Raw genomic sequence first — 25,613 nt, forward strand, 5'->3', positions numbered from 1 at the left:
TTCACCATCACAGCATAAGGCTGGATAACAGAGCTTGAGACATCATTGCACTTTTTCGATCTGTATCATAGAAACATGCAATGTCCTCTAATCCCATTTGGTCTGTTTTGCAGAGAGTGTGGGTAGGGAGGGGCTCACAGTGAATTATCAAAACCTGGACTATCGTACACATAAGCAAAACACATAAACAAAACTATGCTGTATCATCCACTGCAGAGCAAATAATTGCTGGTTTCCTGGACAGTGTCTTCATCCTGTGTCCTCTGTATGTCTCTGTGGGCCCATGACCTCGCGACCCTTGGTGTCACCCCAGGCATCCAACATGCGTCATACCAAAAATGTGGCCAGGGCACTGGGGAATTTTGTGAAGATGAGAGAGAGACAGAACGGACGTTTGGGTTAGGGACTCAATCACTCTTCCTGTCAGACATGGACAAGGAGCAGAGATAGGCTGTTCTAGGCAGAGCAGAGATAGATGAGAGAGAAAAAGAGAGAACGGAATGATAAAATTAACTAGAAAATTGTAGACGAAGGAACTGTAAGTCAAGCAGGATCAGATCTCAGCTGACTCCCCTCAGAGAGAGAGAGAGAAAGATTTAGTAACAGTTCACACCAGAACATCCAGCAGTCAGAGACACAGGCAGAACAAGCAGAACAGAACCCTTAGCTCCGCCCCCTCACAGCTCCCCTGTGATAGGTCAGGGGGCCAGGCAGCGTCCCTGAGAACAGACCGGCTTAAAGCAGCCCCTGGCTGGCCGCCCTCCAGAGTCTTTCTACAGGCTGTGGGAAACAGCTTAGCACTCCAGACCAGTCTAATCACTTCATCAGGCCTGAAGAACAGCAGCTCCCTCTGACCTTTCGTGTTCTGCGTTTAAAGCACTGCGGGACAATGGCAACACACCAGTAGTGAGAAAAGAGGGCCTTTCCAGGCCTCCTACCCCCCTGGAGGAGGACTTTGTATTGCCTCCCAACTCCTCTTCATCTCCACTTCAGCAGCTCCCCGACTCCGCTGAAGGTGTGAGAGGGGTTACCAACACCAACGCTCTCCCTGACTCACTCCCCTCCACAGCTAAGTTAAAATCTCCCTCCCAAACAACCAGCACATATCAAAACAGTCCACTGTAAAAGTAGAGCCCCCACACTGCGAGTCTGCTTCGCTCCCTTTCCACACAGACCAGAGAGGACAGGCTGGACTAGAGCATGAAGGGCAGGAAGACTAACTAGCCCTCTGCAATGATGACTAAGGACTGGTATGCAGAGCTTAGACAGGACAAGAGAGACAAGAGAACAAGAAAGGCCTACTGCTGTATTTGGTTCATCAGTAAGAACAAAAAAAACAGTGACAAAAATCAATCACAGTGCACACAACAAAAAAAAAAGCAAATGCATATTATGACAAATGCTGTGTCACAAATGGAAACAAAAGGTTCCCAAGAAAGACGTCAGAAAGACGTGCGAGGCAGAGTGTACCCAGCCGCTACATCTGCATCATAAAATAAAGCCACGGTTGCTATGTCAACACAACCAGAGGAATAGCTACGTAGATGTGAGCACACACTAATGGCTTTAAAATGAGCGGGAGGGAGGAACGAGGGGGGGGGGGTGAACGGAGAGAAGGGTGGTTACGAAAGGAAAACGGAGGGGAAGAACGATAGGGTGAAAATAGCAGGAATGGAGACCAAGATGATGGAGTGTTGGTTGAAAAGAAGGGGGAGCAGAGAAAAACAGACAGCCATTTAGGAGATCAAGCAGCTATAAATATCGTCCTTGGGGACAGAGACGAGAGAGGCGGACGGAGACAGAGCTATAGAAGGAGATACAACTACCGCCTTTTTACACACTGTCTAAACACTTTCATACTGTACCCACCAACTAATCCCTTCACTCCCCAAAATACAGACCCCTTACGGAAACCATTTCCTCTCCCTGTGGCCACCTAAGAGAAACACCTGATGCCCATCGCTCAGACTGTTTATAGTGTATTCAGACATTTATGGACAGTGCTCTGTGCTGGTGTGGTCTGGTCACCCTTTCCCAGAGGCCTCGGGGACTGGCTGGGCTGAAGGACGATAGGCACAACTGGCCTTGGTCTCTAAATTTCCCTTTATGGGCAGAGTGGAGCGCCTCCGAACCAACACCCAGCCTCTGTGTGTAAAACGTGGAGTAGAGAAATAGAGGGTGTGAACGGTGTATGTGTGTTACAGGCGTGGTGTCGAAGGAACGGGAAGTAAGGAGTGGGGAAGAAAGACAGAGGGAGAAAGGAGCGGAGTGAGTGTGGCAGGCAGGCGGACGGACAGAGACAGACAGACAGACAGAATGCAGGCAGCCAGAGAGAGCAGGGTTAATTAAATGAGTGATGATAGCACCAGCTGAGCCAGCAGTAGCAGCAGCAGTAGGGAGATCACGCATGATTACTAACACTTAATACCCTGGATTACCTTGGTACTGGCCTGGCCTGTCTGATCCTTCACACACACACACACACTCTACCTCCTACTTCCACCCCCTGTCCAGCCAGCCACCACCATAACCTACTATCCATACACTGTCCTCACCCCCACCCTACGTCTAGCCAGCCACCATAACCCACATAGGCTGGGAAGCTGCCGTTTGACTGGCCTGGCAGGGCTGGGCTGGAGACGGGACACTGGCCCACAGCACAGTCAGGCATGACTGAACACTGAACACTTTCTATTCCACTGATCAAGCTGACCTGGATGTAGGACAGATTGATAAGGCAATGTCCATGCAACACAAACACAATAGACAGTCTCTCTCCGCAATGACCACGTGACCTCATTGGCTTGATCCGAAATACAATTCAAGTTTATTATTTTCTTAGGATTGTGTTTATTGGCATTATTCAGCATTTGTTGACAGCAAACAACAATTAAAGGATCTGGAACCTAAAAACAAGCGGTTGTTAATGAGGTTAAAGAGGTCAAGACATGATAATAAACATGGCCTTAGTATCGCTGTGGCCTTTGACCCTTTCAGCCCTGTATTAACCGTGGATCTGAGAGGAGCTAACAGCACCAACCCTATAAAACCTGACAGGGTACCAACCTGCATCAACCAGGCCCAGCGGTGATCACAACTAATCATCCCCAGCCTAAAGGCGGCTCAACCTGGGGCCGCGCTGTATAACACACACTGTCACACGGGGAGACAGCCAAAAACACACAGACCGGAACACAAAGCCTACTAGCTAACAGCAAGCAAAACAACCTCGCTCTATCCCTCTCTAACTCACCTCACACACAACAACTCTTCCATTCTCTCTCGGTCTTCTTTCTCTCTCTCCCCCTTCTATGTAGGCCATCTCCACCTTCCGGAGATTGCCTTTTGTTTTGGAGAGAGTGGTACAAAAACAACATTATTGGCTTTAATGAAGCCACAGTAACAATGGTCATCTCGCTCTCCCTCACTCCCTCTCTCCGGCCACTCTGTGAGGACACATCCTGGTGTCACAGTCCTCCTTTGTCCCTCAGGCGGCCAGCACAAGGCCAGCTCTATGCAAGTGGGAAGCAGAGAACACCTTCACGCCAAGGCCAAGTCTCCTCTTAATGAGAGAAGAGACTACTGCTGGGAGACAGAAAGACAGAGAGAGGGAAGGGGAGGGAGAGAGAGAGAGCTGTTTGGGACACGCCACACATCCTCCTCCCACATCTCCCCTCACCAGCCCCCAGGCTCAGCCCCAGTCTGCAGTTCTCTTCTTAGGCAATGGACAAATCAGTAAAGGCACTAAACCAAAGCCAAGAGGGACTATAAGAGGGTGCTATAAGCAGGTTGTACACACTGAGGTTGGAGCCTTGGAGGTTACTATCCATAAACACCCAGTAATCAAGAACATTCTATTCAGACCGACCATTCACAATCCCTATTTCATATCGCTTTAGAATTCTACATTTCACCACGGCCGACCTATCTATAGTAAAATAGTGGATGTCATCTCTCAAATTACTCCTCTCACTTGGCAACACAGCTATTTTTCTGCCATCACGCTCTCGCTCTGTTGCTTGGCAACTGGGCCTGCGATCCACCTCTTCTCTGGTTGGTTGATTGAAAGCACAGAGAGCGAGAGAGAGAGAGAGAGAAACTCCCATATCTATTAGGTGAAATACCACAGTGTGACATCACAGCAGCAAGATTTGTGACCTGTTGCCACAAGAAAAGGGCAACCAGTGAAGAACAAACACCATTGTAACTACAACCTATATTTATGTTTATTTATTTTCCCTTTTGTACTTCAACCATTTGCACATCGTTACAACACTGAATATATACATAATATGACATTTGTAATGGCTTTATTTAAAAAAAAATAGTTTATTTCACTTTTGTATATTATCTACTTCACTTGCTTTGGCAATGTTAACATATGTTTCCCATGCCAATAAAGCCCCTTGAATTGAATCGACAAGAGACAGTAGTCCTCCAGATCTGTCACTTGGTAAAGGATTGGCATGTTTCAGTTGTCATTGACAAGTCCTTGCCCCGCCTCCCCCTATCCGACAGGGATTAATGTATTATAACAAGCATGCTGACCATATTGTTCTGTCAAAATCGTTAGATAGATAGAGAGATAGATAGATAGATAGAGAGAGATAGAGAGAGAGAGATATCCCACTGCTGCAACCACAATGCATGCTTGGCTTCCTTCCTGTCTCTATTATGTTTCTATGAGGAGCGTTGGAGGTTGAAATCCCACCAACCTCTGCAGACTGTTCCTCCATGGAGAAAGACCACTAAAACACACACACACACAGTAAGGCCGGGTGTACACTACACAACTTTCAAAATCCTAACCTTGCTGAGCCTTAAACGGCCGTCTTTCCTGTAGCTTCTTCCTGTCTTACCAACGCAGTGGTGAGCACACTAAACGATCTGGCACAGACGGGGACACACACTACAAGATTCTTCACCATGCCGTCTCACGAAAGCAACGAGGTTATGTGATGAGATTGTTAAAAGTAGCTAGATCGATCTGTGGCTCAGAAGCAGCCTCATAGCAGACATTCGCGGTCGCCACACAGAGTTGAAATATCGAGCAGACATTTTGACTTGAACAACATCTCGCTCGTGAACTCCAGAGCTGTAATAATTTGACACTTTGGCTTTGGTTAATGAAGGCAAGTACAAACGCATACGAGTGGCAGGCTCTGCTGGAGAGTCGACACATCCTGGGTGATGTGAAACCACCGTTCTCCAAACGTGGCGTTGCACATCTCACACTACAAGAGCGTCGCAGATCTGTTGCCGGTGAAATCAAACACGTTTGAAAATATCAGGATCGGTGACCCTAAGACTGCGTCTCTGACCCGCTCACATTTAAAAAAAAAAAAAAAAAGTGTTGTGCTCCCCAGAGTAGGCAACGACATTGGGGATTTTGTCTCCGGTATGAAAAACGTGTCTAGGACAGCTAAATCACGGAACAGAAATCGTGTGGTGTACACCCATCTTAAAAACACACGCACACGTTGTTCTCCCCCCCACATTTAACACCCATCAGCACTTTTCACGGCAGCTACACACTAACAAAGGCCAGGAAACACAGAGTCAATCAACCTATGGGGACAGGACAGTGGTCTTTCCTTAGAATCCTGTGACTCTTGCTCATTCCTTTACTGCCCTCTGCCATTTCCAGAGACCGGGGGGGGGGGGGGGGGGGGGTATCTTAGCATATCAATTAAAACAATACTTTCTATGAACTGTATTCTGTCATGTAATGCTAACCAGAAGTATACATTTGCCATGGAAACAGGACGACTCCAGGTAAAAGAGTGCTGACGGTATGGAGGGGCAGCTAGCCCCCCAGGCAAGGCAACACCCACGGCAGACAGACACAATGCATTATGGGATTATGTGTTAGATCAAGGGCATGTCTGGTCTGACCCACGAGGAGTCAAAGGTCATCATGGCCTCTAAAGAATATCCACATCACCTCCTCAACATAGCACTCACTAACCTCGGATAAGTCGCTAACCAATGGAGGCTGCTGAGGGGAGTACGGCTCATAATAATGGCTGAAACGGAGTAAATGGAATGGCATCAAACACGTGGAAACCATGTATATGATACCGTTCAGCCGATTAGAGTGCAAAGTATAGCTGCAATGTGTCCACAAAAAGAGTCAAATAACGAGCTGAAAGAAATGTGTTTTTGCATTGACAGCCGTACTACACACTAATACGTTACCAATCTACGACAGACTTATTTAGTCTGTATGAGAGAGCGGTCTCACCCACAGTGTACACTGTTGTTTCTTCTTTACCCGGGTGCTGTGACAATAATCCCTGGTGGGTCCGTGAGAAGGTTGTGTTTAGTCTCCGTCTTAATTGTGCTGTGATAATAGGGTGCGCTGCCCAGGACGATGCATCAGACTGCTGATCCCAGCATCGACTCCCTCTCACAAGGGAGTCGATGTTCCCTAGAGGGGGGTGCCATGGAGGAGCTGAGTCAGGACAACTGATCATGCCAGCGGTATTAACTGGTCCTTGTGTAGCCCAGGGAGTGGAGTGTTGAGGGAGTGTTGAAGGAACAGACAACCAGGGCTCTAACATGGCCTGAGGACACACACACACACACACACACTCCATGTCCCGGTCAACACACACACACCATGCCATGACCCGGTCAAGACACACACACTCCATGCCATGTCCGGGTCAACACACACACAGGCTAACAACCTCCAGGGTCCCATCTTGAACTTGACTCCAGCCAACAAAATGTTCTGTTCTTGTTCTCTCTCCCCGTCTTTCGCTCCAGAAACAATTTCACAACATCCTTCTCTGTCTTGATCTGAGCCAGCAACAGCAGCAGACAAAATGCCTTCTCCCTTCAAAATCAAATGACACAGACCCAGTCTGTGCCTTTTGTAATCATCCCTTTCTTTGCAAATGAATGTGTTCATTTTCACGTCAGTCTAAGTGCATTCCAGTCACCAAGCCACTATTGAAAAATATAATGGTGCCTAGCTACACTGGGTATCAGCTTTGGGCATTGAAATGTTAAGGGGGTAGAGATGTCTAACTGCTAAAGCAGTCAAAAACGCACCCCGTTCCACATTTTGTGATGTCTTTGACTAGATGCTCACGAGCCGAGTGACTGTCCAATGTCAGCCTGTATTTAGCGTCGAAGATAATATTAATATGGAAGAGAGAAATAAAAACAAATACAATTCTTTAGAGGTCACACACACACTGTTTTGCTCCTCATTCCCTCCATTAGGCTCCACGCTACCATTTGCTGAGCTGGCAGCCATGTATTTTCTGCCTTCTAGAGGGAGTCATTTTGCCCCCTAGCGTATGAATCAGATTTATGATGTTCATTATAGGCCTTCCTATTCAACTCATGCAAGCAGGCCGTAAAACACCCAGATGAAGTCGTGTACGAGCTCATCTTGCGCAGAGCACATCTGAGTGGACTCTTTATGACCAGGCTACTTTGTGGGTAGCGAGGCTTTTGGGATAGCCCCAGGTTTTAATGCTTCTACTGTGGGGGCCAAGAATGGAGAGAGAAAGAGAGAGAGAGAGAACAGAATATAAGCCAAAAAAGCTTTTGTCATTTGTATTCTCTGAAATAAATGAGCTTTTTATCCGACAGAAAAAGGCTATCAGCTTCGAAAAGGGCCATACACACTGCTTCCATCGATAATTCAGCCATTCAGTGGTCATGTCTCACCCTGGTACTTATTATAGCTCTCAATAAGTATCATTCCACGAGACGGTTTGGCAAATTATATTTGTTTTGGAAAAGAAAGAGACTGTGCAGTCAAAATAATTGGTAACCCCTGTGTGTGAGAGAAAGAGAAGAGAACAGTGAATGTGTAAGGGGAAAGCAGCTGGGTGGAGGAAGATGAGGAGTAAAAGGCTGCTCAATGAGAGGCAGACAGGTTATTAGAGACAGGAAGCATGCCCCCCCTTTACCCTACCCCAAACCACCAACCCCGGACCACAGCAGCCCCCCACCAGCAAGATGAAAGCCTGGTTTGTGTTTGTTTGTTTGCTTGTCTGACTGATCCTCCCCCCCCCAATGTTTTGCTCTGGGGAAAGTGTGAGGTAGTGAGGGCAGAGGAGCACATCTGAAAAACACAAACTCCTCTCCGCAACTTTGCCCCTTGTCAGGGAGTTGACACACGTTTTCCTTCACTCATAGTTCCCTCACTCATAGTTCCCTCACTCATAGTTCCCTCACTCATAGTTCCCTCACTCATAGTTCCCTCACTCATAGTTCCCTCTCTCATAGTTCCCTCTCTCATAGTTCCCTCTCTCATAGTTCCCTCTCTCATAGTTCCCTCTCTCATAGTTCATCCTCTCTCATAGTTCCCTCTCTCGCCTCATATCACCGCTCTCTACTCTCAACATGCAGACATGCACCCATATCCATACCTTCCATATCTCCCTCACTCTAGGTCCTGTCTGCAGTCCAGTCTAGCCTGTTTGATCCTGCAGTCTGTTAGTTGACAGTCAGTCTCCTCAGAGAAGAAGCCTACATAGGGCCTGTTAGCCCCTGCTTGCTCCAGCACCAATTGGAGCGAGCAGGGGCTAACACAACTCTACAGAACACCTGTATGTGTTCCGGCTGGATCTGAGCAGTTCCGCCCACACACACACACACACACACACAGGATTCTACAGAACATCTGGATGTGCTACAGCTGGACCTGTGGGGATCGAAATCAGGTTTAGCAAAGCATCTGCCTCTATGCCACCAGCATGGCTATGGAGCAGGGAACTGGCCTCAGCAGCTCCACATGGACCTCAGGCTTGTTCTTTGCTTTGTTCTAGAACCTAGAACCGCAGAACATCACCACTCCTTCAGAGAAGAGGCTGGTGTTCTGTCGCACAGACCTCAAACCAACTATTTCTATGTTCTGTATGTCTGAGAACAGAGCACACGAGAGAGAGAGAGAGAGAGAGAAAAAGAGACAGAGAGAAAGAGAGAAAGAGGGTCTTCACCCTGTGGGGCTGAGACAGACAGACAGAGCCTGTTACTGTAATGGCTCTCTCACTCACACACAGAGACACAGTCACATTCTAAATGGCCAGAAGAGACAATTACTTAAGAGAGACACCATTGAACTGGTTTCATTCATGGGGAAGGCCTATCAGAACACACGAGGCAGTCAGAGGGATAACTGTGCGTTCGTATAGAGTCACTGCATTGAGAACGGTTACTCTACTGTATGTTGTGGTTACCACACACCTCCTCCATCACCAGGAGAACTGCAGTGTGTTGGACCACGTGGCAGATAAACATACTGTACAGATGTGCCTGTCTGCTGTGTGTGTGTGTGTGGGGGGGGGGGGGGGGGGGGTCATGGATGAGCCATGTGGAGCCCACAGGTCTGTGACCAACATCCGATGGGGCAGCAGTGCCCCCACGGTCCCCACCACAAGTCTCCAATAATCACAGCTAGCATCTGCCACAGTCACGGCCACAACTGAGCAGCCATGCAGACACAGACACGCCCACAAAGGAATAACAGACACACACGCGCACTGGAGAGTTCTCAACTCTATACATTACTGCTGAATCCTCACACTCTTCTACTACAACAAAACGAGAAGACACAAAAGGGACATTAATCGTCCATCTCCTTCCTCTCCCGTCTCTGACATCATACCTTGTTCCATCTTGTTGTGTCCTTGAAGAACCTCCCATCTCTCGCTCTCCTTTCCTACAGCTCCTCTCCTACACTATCGTGTACTTCCTCCCTCTGTCTCCGGCGGGCAAACACACATGCACAGGCACACACAAACACACACACCGTACACACATACAGTACAACAGCCACACCCAATAAGGCCCAGCATTCCATATCCCTAGAAAATGTAGCTTCACTATTAGACCTACAGTCTGTATTGTCCATCTGCTCATGCCGTAAAACAAGGCTGAGTGTTCCCCCTAGTAAGTCTTCTGAAAGGAGCTCAGCACAGTCTCCTAACACTGCCCCGAGCCCCCAGCCAAAAAGAACCCTGCTGCCCAGACTCTTGCCACATCTTCTCTCTCATGTACCATAAACCAAGCCTTTGTTCTCCACTCCTCACATTATCCGGCGGGATGATGCTCTACTCATCTCCATCTCTGCTCCCTAAACGCAGCTAATTCAGGGATGAAGCCTCGTCAAAGTTCATAGAGAATGTAACTTTAGGCACAGTATCAAACGCAACTCTTTTTTTTTTATATATCAGTAAACAAATGTATTAAAGCATGTCCAAGTAGAACTGATGTGGATACTTTAACTGGATGCACAACAATCTGTTCACAACAACAGGAGGAGTGATCCCCTAATCACAAATCTGTCCGTCTATCCTCCTCTGGAAAGGCTGCCGTCCAAAAGATTAACCCAAATCATCTGGGATACCCTCATCCCCACACTCACAGACACATGCAAAACGTACATTACTCTACTCTACTCTACACACACATATCAACTCCCGTATCCTCAGAGCGAGCTCGCTCACACACACACACACACACACACACATCTGGAAGCTCACGTACCTCTGGTGTTGGTGGCCATGTCCGCCACCTTCTGAAAGGCATCCAGGAAGGCCACTGCCGCCAGCACTGTGGTCCTGAGAGCAGAGCAGAGCGGGACAGAACAGACACAGGATTGGCACCAGTTCACAAACCACAGCCATTTCAACATAAACAAACATAGTCAGCAGATCTGGCGCCTCTGAACAGACAGCGGGGGATTACATTGTTATCAATGGCACTGGCTGGGATACTCATTGATGGGTACCGCTCTAGTACACACAGGACAGTGGCTGGGGCTTACCGGAGCTGGGAGTGCAGTTTGGTGGCCTTGGCACTGAAGTCCTCCCACACGGGGTATGAACACTGGGAATAAATACATTTAAAAAGGGACACGTTAGATTCTATATTTTAGGACATTATGCAATACAACTAGTGCATTGTCTGTACAAATATCTGACAGGTCTGACCTTTGTGTTTTCACTCACAACATTACATGCTCTAGACTTGTGTTTGAGCACGACACTAAAAGGTGCTATCTAGAACCTAAAAGGGTTCTTCAGCTGTCCCCATAGGAGAACCCATTGAAGAACCCTTTTTGATTAAAAAGGTCTACCTCAAACCAAAATGGGTTCTAGCTGGAACCAAAAATGGTTCTCCTTATGAGGACAGCCGAAGAACCCCTTTGGTACCCTTTTCTCAAAGAGCGTAATATTAAAATGAGCACTTCACGTGTAGCATTGCACCTCCCATGAGTAGCAGAATATTCCGGGTAAAATAATGTTACGGTGAACAGGCAGGAAGACCAAAATGTCTGCTATGTTCCCTGGTCTGAGTCATCGCTGTCTGTGATTGGGCGACACATCCTCTGTTTCCACCAGCCCCTGGCACCGGCAGATATCAAATGAAGCAATGAATGGCAACGCAAATCAAACACTAGATTTGTACCCCAAAATGACTGTGTCAAGTTCTCTTCTTCTTTTCCCCCCTATGTAGGTGTCCTTTCTCTTTGTTCACACCCATTATCACAAGCAAATGATCCACAAGGTAAATAGTAGTAAATGCAGTGGAGACTGCTGAAGGATGGCTAATAATAAACACCTGGAACATGGAAACCATGTGTATGATGTATTTGATACCATTCCACCCATTCCGCTCCAGCCGGTACCACGAACCCGTCCTCCACAACGGTGCCACCAACCTCCTGTGAGTACATGGTGTTACAAGTGGACTATAACATCTCTTCTACCTGCAGGGCAGAGTCTGTGTCCAGCCCTCCGTGACTCTCTCTGCCTTTGTTATCAGACGCTACGGCCTTGAGAGCAGCAGATCATAGGGCTGAAATAAGCCTCACTCCACAGCACAGCTGTGGGTTAGAGATCTCCAGAAGCAAGTACCCCCCCCGCCAAACCCCCAGCATCCAGGGAGAGAGAGGGGGAGAGGGGATAAGAACCAAGGAGATCGTGGCGTGGGAGGAAAAGACAAAAAAGAGACCGGAGAAAAAGGGGGATATGGTGGAAAGGGAATGGGAGAGAGGGAGACGGGAAAGAGAGAGGATGAAGAGGAGCAAGGATGCAAGGACCCAACAGGAGCGGAGGAGCAAGGATGCAAGGATCCAACCGGAGCGGAGGAGCAAGGACCCAACCGGAGCGGAGGAGCAAGGATCCTGGCGGTGCCCGATTGTTTATTAGGTTCATTGTAGGCCTGGGGATATTTTATTTCCCATCCTCCTCACTCACTCCTACTCGACTTGCAACATGACCCACAAACAATGGGATAAGTACCGCTCTCAATCCATCCATCCGCCTGGATGGTTCCCAGGTAAAGGGAGCAGGCTATTTTCCCTTTAGCTTAACCAAGTGGAACAACAGAGCCATTAAAGGTGCATTATCAGAAAAAAATCAAACAACCCAGAGGCAGACTGATAATGCAGAGTAAGGACAAAAAAAAGTAAGGAATATAATTGTTCTTCTAGGCAAGTCAGTTAAGAACAAATTCTTATTTACAATGACGGCCTACCCCTGCCAAACCCTCACCTAACCCGGACGACACTGGGCCAATTGTGCGCCGCCCTACGGGACTCGCGATCACGGCTGGTTGTGATACAGCCCGGGATTGAACCTGGGTCTGTAGTGACGCCTCTAGCACTGCAGTGCCTTAGACCGCTGTGCCACTCAGGATCCACATTGCATGACATTACAGCATTGACCGGAGCTCCCCTGATGACAATGGCTTTCGACCTTCGTCTCTCTCGAGCCCGTACGGGAGTTGTAGCTAAGAGACAAGATAGTAGTTACTATCTCTCGAGCCCGTACGGGAGTTGTAGCTAAGAGACAAGATAGTAACTACTAACAATAGGATAATCCGAAATTGGGAAGAAAAGGGGAGAAAAAATAAATAAAAAATAAATAATAATAATAATAATAATAATAATAATAATCTGGAGCTGGAGGTCTGGAGTGGTGTTCTCCTCAAAGGCTACTCAGCTACTGATAACATACTATTGCATCACCGCTTCCTCTTCTGCACGTAAAGACATCCTCACAGTAGTGACAGCACACAGAAAACTCCAAAGTAACACATCTCATGCCTGACTACCCCTAGACATGCAGCGCATCATCTTTCCCTTCCACCAGCTCTCGCTAACCCCTCAAAAGGTTAAAGGTTATCGGTTACATGATGGGCTAGCTAGACTGAGTTGGCAGTCCATTGGCCAATATCTGTGCTCAGTGGACTAGAATTCTGTTCTGGTGTTTAGCGAACCAAACATGTTTACTTGATTGAATGAAAAGCTCAAGGCTTCATCACTTTGTTCCTTTGTTCTCTGGAGGATGACATGAACCACAGATTCAAGAGTGGATTAGCCCAATTTCAGCTCTTTAAAAATCAGGCCAATTCAGACTTTTAAAGAGAAATAAAACATCCACGCAATAGAGGCTAATTTCACAGTTCTTTACGCTAAAATCATAGCTCCCATTTTGGATGTGCTGCAACGAATACTGTATACATTCCCTCTATAGCAACTGTATGAGACAAGGAACCAATGGTAGGCCCCTAGCTTATTAAGAAGCCCCTTCACAGGCTGTCGGAAACAAGGACAGGGCACAGACAGGCAAGGGCAAAGGGTTAATAGATGCATACGCCTAAGCTTAATTAAGTCATCGGAAGCAGAGCTACACGTACAAAAGTGAGTACCCACAAAGTCTACTACATCGTCTTGCATAATCTCCAGATCAGGGGAGCTCCTGCTACTTAGATCCAGGAAAGTAGACTCCTCCAAGGGCTTTAGTGTATCAGTAGACAAAATGTGTTCAGCTGGAGTGCTGGACGCAGGCAATGCGCATGACACGTTTGATTGAACGGAAATGTAACTGGGGAGGACGGGCTCGTGGTACCAGCTGGAGCAGAATCAGTGGGTTCCATGTGTTTGATTCCATTCCATTAGCTCCTTTCCAGACATTATTATGAGTCATCCTCCCCTCAGTAGCCTGAGTGTTATGTCTAGTTTCAGGACTAAATATAACGTCTCCACTACTGATATGAACAGCAAACACTGGCTTGGAGCAAGTTCTCAGTGACTTTAACATTACCGGAGGATAGATACTGTTCAGAATCTCAAAGTGCCTGTGAGCTGTTCTTATGTGACTCATGTTAGATCCTCACCCTCTGAACACTGACTGACACCGGGCGTCCATGGACGTTGAAACCTAGTTGAACTTTGGTCAGTCCGCCCTGGCCGGACCAAATCTGAACCAGTCATAAATGTCTGTGTTTCACAAGTTTGGAGAGTACAGTACAATACAGTGCAGTACAGTGGAAAACAGTACAGTACAGTATAGTTCAGTATAGTAGAGCACACTAAGGTAGAGTACAGTATAATGTACTCTATTGTACTGTATTGTACTGAACATATCTACTTTACTGTACAGAACTCTACTGTGCTGTGCTCTACTGTGATGTCCAAAATTGTGAAACATAGACGTCTATGATAGTTTCAGATTTGGTCTGGTCTGGACCAACCAAATGTGGTCTTGTTTGGGGGCGGAGCTCATTACAATAATAGATTGTGTGTAGAATAATATCCAAATATGCGAAAGAAGGATATTGCATATTTCTACCTTTCCATACCTATTCAGGATACATCACCATGAAGCAAATGCTTTTCATATCCATAATTATGCATTTGTGTTTAGTACACATCAGGGACCCATGATGTAGTTGCGCTACAGTAATTATGTTACTGGGTGTAATTCCACTTCACCTACTGTAGTTCAATAACTCAAGGGGTTAGGTCATAGCTGACTGCAGTTCAATAACTGTCATTTCATGTCAATAGCTGACACCTTATTTTTCTGCAGCCATCTTTGAATCTTAATCTTTGAAAATGTAAAAGGTCAATGCAAACTTTTTTTTATTATCTCAATATCAAATAACTTATGGATAACAATTATGTACCTTACTGTGATTGTTAAGATTTTTTGTTGATTTTTGTTGATTTTTTTTTTATTGTAAACAAAGACCAATTTCTCAAACAAGAACTAGATCTGTCTGGGAGTGGGGAGGACAAAACTGAAAACTAGCTGTTATTGGCAGAGGTTTAGAACAATATTTCTTATTGGTCAATTAACAAATGTGCCACCTGGTGATGTCACCAGGTAGGCTAAAACTCCATCCCACCAAAACAGAACATTACAGGCACTCTTTTCAAACAGCTCTTACATTAAAAGGGCATTATCATAATTTTCACAATATTTTTGAAACCTCATAGTATGGAATTATATATCGATATAGTTTTTGGAAAACGTGGTTGCATAAACTAAAGGTGACCTTTGCTTCTGCACATTTCTTCCAGTAAATATGTTTTTGTGAAATGTTCTGTGTAAATTGTTCAAAGTAGTCCTTGTGCATAGAGTGGTATGGTCTGTTAAACTTTGAAAAATCGGTGCTTTTTGTTTGGCATACAATTTAAAGTGAAAATTCTAAGTTAAAGCAAAATTCCGTTACTGTGGAATTGCCAAAATATGTGACTTGTTTCAGGAAAATAGGCGTATGTCGCGCGTCACTACTTCACAGGAGAGCCGTTTGACCGTAGCTAGCCACATATCTTAACAAAAAAAAGACTCCACTATGCAAGTAACCATTTCAATAGAATGTTTATGATGTCACTGCGACAACTCTTGATAGACGTAGCTGGTAAATTCACTCTGGCTATCTACTCCGATTTCAGAGCACTCGTCTGAATGTGCCAGAGCGCAGAATAACTGACAAACTTACAAACGCTCAACACCCGTTGAATATGGCCGATGTCAGTAAATGTTGGCAAAAAAGCGTAATTAAATTGTTGCCAGCAGCACAGTTGCAGTCACCAATGCTCTGGATAACCAGCTCTGCTAGGGAGAGTAAAAATGGTTAGTGAGCTGTTCTCTCATTTGTGTCTGGAAGTAGCTAGCAAGCTAGCAAACGTTAGCCAGTATGCTTGAGTGCTTGACTGCTGTTGTTAGGACAGAACGCTCAGATCAACAACTACTCCTTGGTCCAGTGTGCGCTCTGAATGCTCCGAGAGCAAAATGCTCTGAATTTACAAACGCACAATTTGACAAAACTCTTGAGTTTAAGGGCAGGGCTATAGCTTAGGAGGGTGTGCACGATGCTGAATGAGTGTAGACAAAGAAGAGCTCTCCAGTAGGTGTACCAAAACATTCAAAGGCCATTTTCTCAAAAGTGAGGTTACAAGTTTATCAGCTTTCAAAGCTGAATTCCTTTCCCATTGTTCCTCAACTGTAGTGTATGATATACCATTTTCTAGCTCGGAGTCTACTTTTATCCAATGTAACAAAAACTTCAAATTTTGCTGCACAAGACCGAATCGAGCCGGTCGGTCGCAAATAACCTCTGGATCCAGCCTTCTCCATTCCCTGAACTGTACATGAATACTACCAACTCTGTCTCCACCGTTGCTGCTCCACACCAACTAAGCAGACTTCTGGGTTCTCTACAGATTCACATTATCCGAGGATAGATACACAAATATACACCTTAGGTTACTTTTACATCATGTTGGCAAATCATTGCTCTCAAATGACATTAGGATACAGGCAGCAAGTTGAAAGACTGTGTTGCATAATTTATGAGGAAGAGGATCTTACTAATCTAAACATCGTAACAAAAACAAAACTATCCTGCCCAGCCTTTCTGCCATGGGACAAGGTTAATCATAGACTCTGTTGATGTCTTGAGCATTTTAAAATATGTGAAAACATTTGCTACATTTTCCTGAACTTGACTTTGGGGGGGGGGGGGGGGGGGTTGTTAAGGTACCCAGAGGGATGGCCGGTGGAGGTTGATGCCTATAGGGGTCTGACTGGCTGGGGCCTGGGCTGTTCAATGTGTCTAGGTCGTGTCAAGCCCCTTCCAAGCTCTTGATAAAAATAGCAGGTTTGGTTCAATCTCATATCCCCACCCACGCAGTACATCTCACTCACTGGTGTGAATGAATGATGGAGGGGGGGGGGGAATAATCTCCCTCTTCACCATTTTACCACAGCAGCCTGAACCCTTGCAGAAATGAATCATGGAAATCACTTAATACGAGAGGCACAGCTTCTTCCTCCATGTCCGTCTCTCTCAATATATCAGCCAGTCTCTCTCACTTTGTGCCTTTTCATTCTCTCTCAATCTGTCTCATATGCTCTCTCAATCTTTCTTACTATCATCTCCCTTATTTGTTCTAGTCACACCATCCCCGGTCTAGTTGTCCCAGGTCTCCACAGTTGTATTTGTGTCGTGGCTGTGGTTGCACCACTCAGCCTAATTGAGATGGGACTCCTCACTGGAGGTTCTCTGTGTGACTGACTGACACCACTCTGAGGTATTGTATATAGTGGCATTAAAATACATGGCAGGTCTGTGATTGAAAAGCAGGTAGCATTTTGTAGCACTCTCATTGGTGGGGATGCTCGCCGACGGCTGTCCATCATGCTGAGACAGTGAGGAATGCAGATGTGTCTTTGAGGTTGAGGTGTCCTTGAGGACATGGGTAAGCATCATCCTCCTTTTTGCCTGGACCCAAACCAAACATTGTCAGTAAGCCCCATAGTAAAATCTAGTGAATGGAAAACCATAGTAAATACTTCTGCATGAGAGGACAGTGGATTTTGTTCCTCCAGTAGCTTGATATTTTTTTACGGTCAAAAACATATTGATTTGACACTATTTCGTTCCCCCGTTCATGATTATCAACGCGCTGAGTGGCTTTACAGACAAGAAATTACTGTGATGAGATGAGTTTGACAGGCCCGACAAAGCCTGCACTGAGAAGACCTGGCACTGTCCCAATATGATTTCTCAATCTGAAACCAGTCGATTCGTCTCTAACGAGCCTAACGAGAGACAAGAGAACTCATTTAGAGAGCCAGGGCCCTGCACGTTGTCGTGGCATCAATGGCCCCTACAAAAGGGATGAATGTTTTGGGGGAGCACGGACACACAGTCACGAGGATGGATGTCCTCTCTGGTCCTCTGCCTCTCGGCCCAAAGGCAGTGTCCGGAAATGGGTCACATGTGCAGCTGTTAACAAGCCCTCTGAGCAATGCTGTGGGATCTCCCCAGGTTAGCCAGACAACACACACACACACACACACACACACACACACACACACATATTGTGCCTGTAAGTCAAAGGAAGAAACTGTCAAGACTATGCATGTCTTTTGGAAAACACAAGCTTTGTGGTTCATCCCACATTCATCTGTTTGTTTAAGGATCCAACCATTTTTTAAATTTTTCGCCTAAAATGACATACCCAAAGCATATTCTTGATACCATTTGAAAATAAACACTTTGAAGTTTGTAGAAATGTGAAATTAATACATTAGATCTGGTAAAAGACTACAAAAAAACATGTCTTTATTTTATTTTTTGTACCATAATCTTTGAAATGCAAGAGAAGGGCCATAATGCATTATTCCAGCACATGTGCAATTATATTGTGGCCACTAGATGGCAGCAGTGTACCCGTATGTGCAAAGTTTGACTGATCCAATGAACCATTGCATATCTGTTCAAAATGTTGTATCAAGACTGCCCAAATGTGCCTAATTGGTTTATTAATACATGTTCATGTTCATAACTGTGCAATCTCCTCAAAACAATAGCATGGTATTCTTTCACTGTAATAGCTACTGTAAATTGGACAGTGCAATTAGATTAACAAGAATGTAAGCTTTCTGCCCATACCAGATATGTCTATGTCCTGAGATTTTTTTGTTTGTTACTTACAACCTCATGCTAATCACATTAGCCTACGTTAGCTCAACCGTCCCACAGGCATAATCTACGATGAGTCCAGCTGGCAAACAGGCCACGTCATGGACTTCTCCTGCCTCCTGTCTTCACTCTAGTCCCAGGTACCCCCTGACTCTGTCGGTCTCTACTGGCACTGCACTGAGCGTGTGGTCAGCATACACCGGGCCAGCCTATAGAGAGACAAGCTGACCAAGAATGTGACCTCCTGTGCTTTCAAATCAAATCACCTCACATAGCCCGGAGGGATGTCGCCTACACTTCCAGACAGCCCACCCCCCAGCTTGTAAGTCACACACACATATATACCCGTCTGTGTCTCCTTAAAGGGGGATTACACCCCCCCCCCCCCCTATACATTCTATTTTACACATTATACCATACGGTGGGGGGGGGGCTCTCTCTGGAGAACAGAGGGGGAGACGGGGGTCTCTTTCATGTCATTGTGGTTGTAATGTACATTCCTTTCAGTGAAACATCTGACTCTTGTACTGTATGCTAATTTCAGAGAGGCCTCCAGCCTCGCTCATCATGGCACTCTGCTGTATTGCACTGTACCATACAATTCAGAGGTGGGCTGACTCTTTAGTGCAGTTGTGTTGCCAGCTATTGTACTTACTGGGCATGTCTACTGCAGTGTGAACAAAGAGAAAGCCTGGTAGACAGCCAGTGATTCTAGGAGAGGAGACACATATGAGAAGTGACTGTGCATGCCCTATGGGGGTGTCAATCCCCCTGCAACAAAGGGATCGTGAGGGAGAGAGGGAGGGGAAAACATCCTCCAGTTGAAACACTTTACTCGGACATGGATCAATTGCATGGGTACGTAAACATGACCCATCACACATGACAAGGAATTGCATTCCTCAATGAGTTAAGTCTATAGTGCATCATTCAACATATTAGCATTTCATTGCTCAGTGAAGAGATGTTTTGTCTTCATCCGTCATGGGGGCACATGTCAGCTGGAGAGGATAATCACTGTTCAGAGATAGCATGACAGCACTGAATTTACTGTGACAGCGTCACTAAACACTGGTATGTCTAGTGCAAATAACATCTTAAGCATAGCCAGCCATAGAGACACAAATAGCTGAGGCCTTCCTCGCATGTCAATCTCTGTCCAACAACAGGGCATCCTAGGGTCTCCATTCGTGTGTGTTTTCCTCTCTTCTGCCACCAACAACAGCAGTCCTTTGAGAGGTGGGTCATTAGTGACAACATGAGGTTGTCATGAGGTTGTCTGGGGTTACATGAGAACACAGCAGTCAGCCAATGGCTTAGATCTTACCATGTGGCATCTCACTCTGCTGTGGGGAAACCCACTGAAGACTATTGGAGCGGCAGGTAGCCTAGTGGTTAGAGCATTGGGTCAGTAACCGAAAGGTTGCTGGATCAAATCCCTGAGCTGACAAGGTAAAAATCTTTCATTCTGCCCCTGAACAAGGCAGTTAACACACTGTTAACCGGTAGGCTGTCATTGTAAATAATAATTTGTTAACTGACTTGTCTGGTTAAATAAAAAGGATATTTTTAGTATTTATTTTTTATTTAAGACTACTGCAATGACCAACCTGAGACTCCAAGTGACCAATGGAGGATGGATGCTGCTGAAGTTACTGTTTTGTTATCCTCCATCATGGAGTAAGAGATCAGATGAAGACCATGGGAAATGTGTCTTAAATAATTATTGAGATGAGTGTGTCCAGGAGAGAGAGAGAGAGAGAGACAGAGACACAGAGAGAGAGAGAGAGAGAGAGCGAGAGAGAGAGAGAGCGAGAGAGAGAGAGAGAGAGAAATGGGGGATGTGGGGGAGAGAAAGAGCAAGAGAGATGCAACCATGAGAGTGGGGGGCGGGGGTGTCACGGGTTCTTAGTTTAGGATGTTGTTAATCCGAGGTTGCCGTTTGACGTGTCCCCAGCTCCTTCAAAACCCTGTGATGTTCACACAGATAGATGGTCCGTGCAGGAATAATAACCATGCAGAACGCCAGCTTTACTTCAATCTTATTCACATGAGACTGGGACTCGGGTGACGTAGAAGTCCCTTGACGTAGCTTCAAACCCATGATTTCTCACACAGTGGAAAGAAAGGCACAGATGATGAGATGGAAACAACGGTAGTCGTGTTACTGGTCCCAAGTCAGCGCTACGATTTCCTGTTCAAAGAGTAATACTGTCCACATACTAAGTACGCCAAATAATCTGTTGGTTAGTCACAGTGGGTGTAGCAAGGAGTCTGGCTCGCAGTGAAGCCAGGAGACTACCCAGCGAAGAAGGCCAGACCATACAGCAGGCTAGGCCTACACCATGAGCCATTCAGACAGACACAGTGGTGTGCACTGCTGGACGCGTGATGACTGTCGAGGTTCTCATGCTTGGCTCACACGGTCTCTTTAAAAATCAGCTTGGCAGAAAATCAATGGTGCTGCTTTCTACAAGAGGCAGAACATCAGCTATCTTTCTCACACAGCCTATAACAGCTGTTTTTCATCTACAGCAGGGGGGTGGGATCATGGGGCATGTGAAAATCGCATGGTTAAATCTGACAGTTTAACATACATTTATTTTGTGTTAATAAAAGCTGAATACATCCACATTTTTTCAGTCATAAATGATCCATATGGTTATAATCCATATCGTGTTTCGAATGCACATGCTTACCCTAACACACACACACATGCTTACCCTAACACACACATGCTTACCCTAACACACACACGCTTACCCTAACACACACACACACACTTACCCTAACACACACACACGCTTACCCTAACACACACACACACACACACACACACACACACACACTTACCCTAACACACACACACACACACACGCTTACCCTAACACACACACACGCTTACCCTAACACACGCATGCTTACCCTAACACACACACACATGGATTCATAGCCTACACGATGACTAGGTTTAACCTGATCTATGCAGAGTAAACCAACGCTCTGACACACACAAAGCACATGCAATGGTGATCGAGCAATTGGATTCAATTATAGTAGATGTCAAAGCAACATTTCCAAAGCAATAACGCGACAAATGCGCAAACCTTGCTGGGGGAAGTTACTATCAAGTAGGTGCTGGCTGGGTAGGTAGCCTATCACCGCACTGTGACAGAATAACGGTTCCATGTCCTCGAGGGTGAAAACAAGCAGATCACAAATGCTGGCAAATCATCCCCTTTTGAAAATAATAGATACATGTTGCGAGCGATAATGATGCCCGACCTACCTTCATATCATTGACAATCGCCTGGAATAGTCCACCTAACGCCCCGCACTCCTTCTCCACCGTCTCCATGTTCACTAAATCCAGGGTTCACCAAATACGGACAGGGCACAAAACCCCACCAAATGTATTTCCACGGTAGAAATAGCGATGCGGAGCCTTCTTCTTTTTCTCTCTGCTTCTGTGCCCAGCGTGAAAGACAGGATGAGGAAGTTTGTTTAAATGAGAAAGGAAACACAAATACCGTACAATAATTGTCGTCGACTGTCGGCTCGCTCCCCGTGTCCTTGGAACACCAAGCTAGTGATGATGAGAGAAAAGAGAGGTTGCTCTCTCTCCCGTCCCAGCTGCGGGTCTAGAGCCCGAGTTAGGAGGTAAAGCATGCAGAGGGCACCGCGATGGACACTCTCATCTTCGGGTAGCAAGGAAAAATCGAGTTGTGTTTATGCGCGTTTATAGCTCCGGAATGCTCTATCAAAATGTGAGACAGTAGGTTGGTGAGTAGACCTACCAGGGGAGCGCGAGGCTGCCCGTGATTGGAGCAGAGGCAGTGGGGCTGCGCTGCGGAGTGAGCAGAGCCGGTAATTCGATCTATGGGAATTGAAAGGGGCCGGACAACTCTCTTGTCACATGGAGGTGGTGTTTGTGAGGGAGGGGTTATGCGTGCGGGGGAACGCGCGCGCGCGCACACACACACACACACACAGACAGACAGACAAACAGACCCCGCCCCCCCCCCACACACACACAGACCCACTATAACAAACTAGCCCATCAAATGTTTCAGTGCGATAGAAGAGAAACATCAAATAGATGTATCTACCAGCAAACAATGGAATGGGGACGCATGCCTACCACAATGTCAATGAATGAGACACAGGGAATGAGCAAACATGATTTCTAATACAGAGGAGGGTTGACTGTGTGCATACTGTATGACTGGATAATGTTCTCTATCCAAGAACGGATGAGATTATTATAATATAGTTGTGCAGTGGTATGAATATTAATTCAGATATTACACTGTAGTCTAATTAATCATGGTCTAACGACCAGGTTTGTCACAGATAGCATATTTTTGTTTGTTTAGTTTTAATCATCCAAAAAGCTATTCAAGGCCCCATTGTTGTTGTTATTTAATTGATCCACAACAACTGAGCCATCACAAAGCCTTTCCCCAGCGCACAAAGGCTTTGTGATGGCTCAGCTGCTTTGGATCAATTCATTAGAGCATTTCACACAATATGGCTATTACACAACACTACAGGATCAACAAATGTGCTTTCTATAGTGTTTGAAGAAAAAACAAAACAAATACATTAAACAGTAGCCGCAAAACACCAGTCTCAACATCAACAGTGAAGAGGCGCCTCCGGGATGCTGGCCTTCTAGGCAGGAATCAGGACAATAGAATTATGGTCAGATTTGCCAATGGAGGGCAAGCTTTGTACGTGTCCTCTGGATGCACATGTGACATGCTGGTAGAAATGAGGTCAAATGCATATACGTTTTACTGCATTTTACAATCCCCGTCACTAGGAGCACCACCTCTAGTTGATAATTCTCTTGTTTGCTTATGTCCTTATACAGCTCATTGAGTGTGGTCTTAGTGCGGGCATCGGCTAGTGTTGGTAAATAGACAGCTACAAAAAATATAGATAAAAACTCTCTTGGTAAATAGTATGGGCTACAACTTATCATGAGGTGCTTTACCTCAGGTGAGCAAAACCTTGAGACTTCCTTAATATTAGAGGTCGCACTCAAATAGACACAGACCACCATCACTCGTCTTTCCTGAGGTTGCTGTTCTTTCTTGTCAATGCACGGAAAACCCAGCCAACTGTATATTATCCATGTCCTCATTCAGCCACGACTCAGTGAAACATAAGATATTACAGTTATTAATGTCCCATTAGTAGGATAGTCTTGAATGGAGCTCATCCAATTTATTCTCCAGTGATTGCGCATTCGCCATCTCATGACTTGACTTTAAAGAAAAATAATGTTATTTATCTAATTACCTAACTATGTTTAATTGTTACCCAATTAAATTAATCATGTAACAATTAACTCATTGGGATCTGGGGCACCACGAGAGCAGTTATTTAAAGAGTTACCATCTCCCGAATTAAACTCTAAAAGTTATTTACCTATCACATTATAAATTGTCAATTTATTAATCACAACCTCGTATCATATTATCATTCTAAACAGTCGTAACCTCCTGCATCTGCAAAAACATGAGCCTTACTTATGATTCAGTACTACACAAATTGATTTAATTATTTATTTACTAGCTTATTAAATGGGAACACAGGATAAACATATACACTTAATATGTTAAAAACTGGTCCCTAGCAGACTGACAAAAATATGGCTGCTTGTTACAAAAGAGATGGAGAGGAAGGGAGAAGGACAGACTTAACATTGGTACTTTCAGAAACTACTCTCACTTACAGTAACCATATGCTTTGCACACAAACCGCCGCCCACTTTGAGTAAGAAATCATGTATGTATTTACTTGAAATGCCTTGGTTCGCCGGATCTCTCTAGGGGGACAGGGCAGCCATGGAAAGGGAGTTGGGCACGCTTGTAAGGCTCTGATTGTCCAAAAGGGTTCCAAAAAGTCTTGGGTGGCGCAGTGTTTAAGGGCGCTGTACTGCAGCGCCAGCTGTGCCACCAGAGACTCTCGGTTCACGCCCAGGCTCTGTTGTAACTTTGTCTCTCCTGAGCCCGTACAGGAGTTGTAGCTACTTATTGGATACCACGAAATTGGGGAGAAAAAGGGGTAATTTAAAAAAAAAAATGTTTATATATATATATATGGTACTGCTGTTCATCTCTGTAGTTGTCCGGTATCCGGTGACTTGTCGTGTAGTCCTGAACAGAACTACAATGTTTATTTTCCTTCCATTCACTCTTGAAGATGTTTCTTTGAATATAGGCCAGACAGCCATATCAATGGTTCCCAGTTGGGTGATGAGAGTCGCTTAATATGACAGTTTGAGCAGGTCCTACTTAAATTCTCTTTTGAAGATACTTTACTTAGGACAGCCATACCAGTGTCCAGGAGGTGAGTTTATCGTCTGTACCTCGTGATGTTATTCAAAGTTCAAACCACTTTAAACGTGCAGCTGCAACTTGACACTTTTCTAGTCTAGTATGTTCATTTCTTGATTCATAATTTATGCAGTTTGTTCGAAAGGGCGGTTCTGTCAGGCTGACATGCTCTCTGACCTCTCTCGGCGGTGTGACTTGTCACTTCGACAAAGTGATGAAAAACAATTATCTCTTATAGTTTCTCAAATCACATCCCTCGCTTAACAAAAACACTTTCAGAATTGTTCATATTACATGCACAACGCATAGTATGGAAACTTTGTACATGTAGTGGGTATACATTCCAAGTTATAGTTTTTCCTTCATAATTTTTTTCATGACATCACAAAATAACAAACAACATGACATTAGTGTTCTATAGATCCCCTCTGACCATTCCCCACATTCTATGTTCTAAATATTGTTCCAGTATTCGCTTTTGTACATGTTAGAATGTCGGCGGGAAACATTTCT

The 25,613-nt window shown here is 45.5% G+C and overlaps 1 protein-coding gene across 5 annotated transcripts in view; it reads right to left on the reverse strand.

Moving 5' to 3' along the window:
* Positions 1-22,522, reverse strand: part of LOC139384324 (protein MTSS 2-like) — a 71,466-nt gene extending 48,944 nt beyond the window's left edge. The window contains exons 1-3 of one of the 5 annotated variants that reach the window (XM_071129003.1): positions 22,043-22,522; positions 10,793-10,854; positions 10,513-10,586 (exon numbers count right to left, since the gene is read on the reverse strand). In XM_071129003.1, coding sequence (XP_070985104.1) covers positions 10,513-10,586; positions 10,793-10,854; positions 22,043-22,111 — 205 coding nt within the window. In that variant the 5' untranslated portion in view covers positions 22,112-22,522. Of the gene's footprint in view, positions 1-9,631; positions 9,703-10,512; positions 10,587-10,792; positions 10,855-22,042 lie in introns of those variants that run through there. The other 4 variants (XM_071129005.1, XM_071129004.1, XM_071129007.1 and 1 more) reach the window with 4 other exon arrangements.
* Positions 22,523-25,613: the final 3,091 nt, after the last annotated feature.

This window comes from Oncorhynchus clarkii, chromosome 26 (assembly GCF_045791955.1).
Source record: "Oncorhynchus clarkii lewisi isolate Uvic-CL-2024 chromosome 26, UVic_Ocla_1.0, whole genome shotgun sequence".
In the NCBI taxonomy this organism is placed as follows: domain Eukaryota; kingdom Metazoa; phylum Chordata; class Actinopteri; order Salmoniformes; family Salmonidae; genus Oncorhynchus; species Oncorhynchus clarkii.